Source organism: Suricata suricatta, chromosome 12 (genome assembly GCF_006229205.1).
Source record: "Suricata suricatta isolate VVHF042 chromosome 12, meerkat_22Aug2017_6uvM2_HiC, whole genome shotgun sequence".
NCBI lineage: Eukaryota > Metazoa > Chordata > Mammalia > Carnivora > Herpestidae > Suricata > Suricata suricatta.
In genome coordinates, this window is record NC_043711.1 from 11,218,970 (window position 1) to 11,222,683 (window position 3,714).

General features: G+C 51.4%; 1 protein-coding gene across 1 annotated transcript in view; it reads right to left on the reverse strand.

Moving 5' to 3' along the window:
• The window catches only part of LOC115274391 (olfactory receptor 10T2-like), an 11,061-nt gene extending 7,788 nt beyond the window's left edge, over window positions 1–3,273 (reverse strand). The window contains 2 exon segments of the mRNA XM_029917836.1: window positions 34–472; window positions 3,163–3,273. Coding sequence (XP_029773696.1) covers window positions 34–472; window positions 3,163–3,273 — 550 coding nt within the window.
• Window positions 3,274–3,714: the final 441 nt, after the last annotated feature.

Genomic DNA, 3,714 nt, shown 5'->3' on the forward strand with positions numbered 1-3,714 from the left:
AGAACCTGCAGCAGAAAACCAGGACTCCCAGGCGGAGGCACACCGTGGGCCTCATGATCACGGGGTACCGCAGCGGGTGGCAGATGGCCACATAGCGGTCATAACCCATCAGGGTGAGGAGGAAGCAGTGGCTGCATCCCAGCGCCAGGAAGAAGAACATCTGAGCCCGGCAGGCACAGATGGAGATGGCCTGGCTCTCCATGAGCAGATGAGCCAGCATGTTGGGGATGGTGACCAGCGTATAGCAGGTCTCAGACAGGGACAGCACCGCCAGGAAGCGGTACATGGGAGTGTGAAGGCTCCGATCCGTGTGGATGATGGTGATGATGGTGACGTTGCCACTGAGGGTCACCAGGTACATGATAAGGAACAGCACAAAGAGGGGCGTTCTCAGGTGTAGGAGGTTGGAGAAGCCCACCAGCACGAACTCGGTCACCAGCCAGGTGGCGTTTTCCTCCTGCTTCTCAGGAGCCTGGGAGGAGAGGACAAGAGGACATAGGATGGGAGCATTTACTAAGGACCAGCCTCGAATCCAGGGCTGCTGGGGTAGGAAATCATCCCCTTTTTACACAAAAGCAAAGGGACTCAGAAATTATGTCACTCCGTTACTAACAGTCACCCAGCTAGTGTTATTTCAAAAGACAGGAGTATCACACATGGCGAAACACCCCAGGTGTCAGTCAATGGATGAATGCATAAAGATGTGGGATAGGGGTGTCTGCCCGGCTCAGTGGTAGGTCATGGGACTCTTGGTCGTTGGGTGGAGAGTTCTGGCCCCACATTTGGTGTAGAGATTACTTTAGAGGAAGAGGAAGAAAAACAGGACAAAAAGAAAGAGAAGGAAGGACGAGGGGGGAGGTTCAAGGAGGAAGAAGAAGAGGAGAAGGAGGGGAAAGCCAGGAGGAAGAATAAGAGAAGGATGAAGACGAGGAGAGGGGGTGGGAGCAGAGGAGGGAAAGGAGAAGAGTTATATACACACAATGGAGAATTAATCAGCCCTGGGAAAGAAGACAATCCTGCCTTCAGTCACAACTTGGATCGACCTTGAGGACATTAGGCTAAGTGAGATGAATCAGACAGAAAAAAACAAATACCTTGTGATATTACACATACTTGATTCTATAACAGCCAAACTCTGAAAAAATAGAGTGAAAAGGCCATTGCTTAAGAGTCCCTACAGGAGGGGGACACCTGACTGGCTCAAGCAATACAGTATGTGACTCTTGATCTCAGGGTCATGAGTTCAAGCCCCATGGTGGGCACGGAGCCCACTTAAAGTAATTAAAAACAAAGAGGCCTCTGGGTGGCTCAGTTGGTTGAGCATCTGACTTCAGCTCTGGTCATCATCTCGTGGTTTGTGGGTTCGATTCCCACATCAGTCTGAGCTGTAGCGCAGAGCCTGAAGCCTCTTTTGGATTCTGTGCCCCCCTCTCTATCTATCCCTGCCTTGCACACGTTCTCTCTCTCTCTCTCAAGAATAATCATTAAAAATTTAAAAAAATACCAACATCCTGGTGAGTGATAGAAGCCAGACACTAACGCCACATATTTTATGACTCCTTTTACATGAAATGAACAAGCAACTAACTCCACATCCACTAAGATGGCTGCCCGGGACAAAGGGAGGAGGGGACATGCAGTCATTCCTCAGGGACAGGATCTCCTTTCCCGGTGACAAAAACTCTCTGAAAAGAGACAGCAGTGGTGGTTGCACTGCATTGGGACTGTATTAGTTGTCACTGAAATGTACACTTTAGAATGGCTAATTTGACAGTATTGCATTTGACCCCAGCTTCCAGAAAGACAGCATTTCCTTCAAGTATGAAACCCGCAGAGCTTGCAGAGGAGAGGAAGGGTGCGTGAGGGCCAGCGGGTGTGGCCCTGGGTCTGCACCCCCACCTCCCCCGGCCCGATGCAGGAAGCGGCTCATCTGTGTACACCCCAAGTCCTCCCTGGGCTCCACCATCCCTCCTCTACGATTTCCTGGTAAAGCAATGGTCTGCATCACGTGTACAAACATGTTCACGGCAGCCTTGCTGGGAGCCTTTCTCAAGTAAGACAGGTTTGCGAGGCCTCCCACCATCAGATGGCTACTGACCAGTGTCTACACCCACTCCACCCACACTCAGTTCCTGCGTGAGCACCGACCCCCAGGAGCCTGACTGACTGATATCAGGAGTGACTTCCTTCTTATGCTAAACATGTGAATTGTACCTTCTGAAAACACTTGTTATAGGAGTTTCTTTTGTGATTATAGGAGCAAATATTACATTTTCGGAGAAAACTGGTTTTTTTTTCTTGCAAACAGGCTATTCACCCCTGCTTACAAAGAACTAACTCTTGCCTTTACTATGCTAAAAACACTGCCTTGTATTTAAAGCTAAAGATCCCTCCTTCCCCATGTGATAAGCATGTAGTCACCGACTTCGATCACTATTGATAAGGATTATGCATGACTCTTCTACCAATCTGTGTTCTGGGAAATTGTTACATGCCAAAGAATTTGTCATCAGAAATCATTGTCTAAGCTAATGGCCACTTCTGTTTTGTACCCCATACACGTCTTCAATAAATAAAGCTGACTCTTGGGTCAGTGAGGAGATGCCTGCCTGGTGAGCAGAAAGAAGCCAAGACTCTGTCACTCCCTGTTGCCGACACCGTCCATCCTTCAGGAAGCCCGGGACCTGCTGGAGCTGGACTCCAGCACAGGATCATTTAAATTTAAAAGAAAAGAAAAAAGGAAAGCTCTTCCAGAGGGCCCAGTCCCTCCAGAATAGAATGTCCCCCTGCCTTTGTTTTCAGATCTCGCCTCTAGGGCTGGGAATGGGTCAGTGTGATTTCACCAGGGTGGCCAAGGTCCCACATTTTGACCTGAAAGAAATGTTAACTATCAGCCCAGAGGGTAGGGCATGGAAGACCAGGTAGGGGCTAGAGCCTGTGCAACGGCTCTGAGGCTGGACTGTGCCTGGAACAGGAAGATCCAGGAGAACAGAGGGAGAGAGGGAGCATGAATGCAAGGAGGTTAGACCACAGGGGGGACAGACATGGTGCTATGTCTGCTGGGTCCCAGGGAGGACCTGAGCTCTTATGCCCATGGCTGTGGGACCAAGGGGGGCATTCTAAGCAGGAGGGAACGTGACCTGACACATGAGTTGCAGGCACCCTCTGGCCACTGAAGGCGAACAGGGTGAACGAGACACAGGGAAACGCTGGGAGACCAAGGAGGAGGTGGCTGAGCTGGTCCAGGTGAGGGGGGGCCAGGGCAAGGGCCATGGAGGTGGTGAGAGGTGGTTGGACGCTGATGTGAACGAAGGAGCAGAGGGGATGGGAGCTGACAGAGCTGGATCAGGAGGGCAGGGGGAGACGGGCCCAGCCTGGGGACTGAGGGGACTCTGTCAGCTCAGGGAATGCTGGGGACACAGGTGCTGAGCATGGAGGTCTGAGGGCCCCTCTCCCCCTGCCCCAGCCCCCAAGACCTCACCCCAGAAAGAGGCAAGATGACAGCGGGAAACCTTAAATGTGGCCAAAACTTACTCCTGCAAGCACTGAGAAACCCCGACTTTATCCCTCAACATGTCAAATGCCCTTTTCCAGCTATGACAGTGAGAGTGCCTAATCAAACCAAGTCAGGTGACCGGACAAGAGAGTGCCCTATTTGCATACCCGGGGCCTGTGAACCACATGGCCAGGACAGCTGCCTCTTGGCCAGGAAGT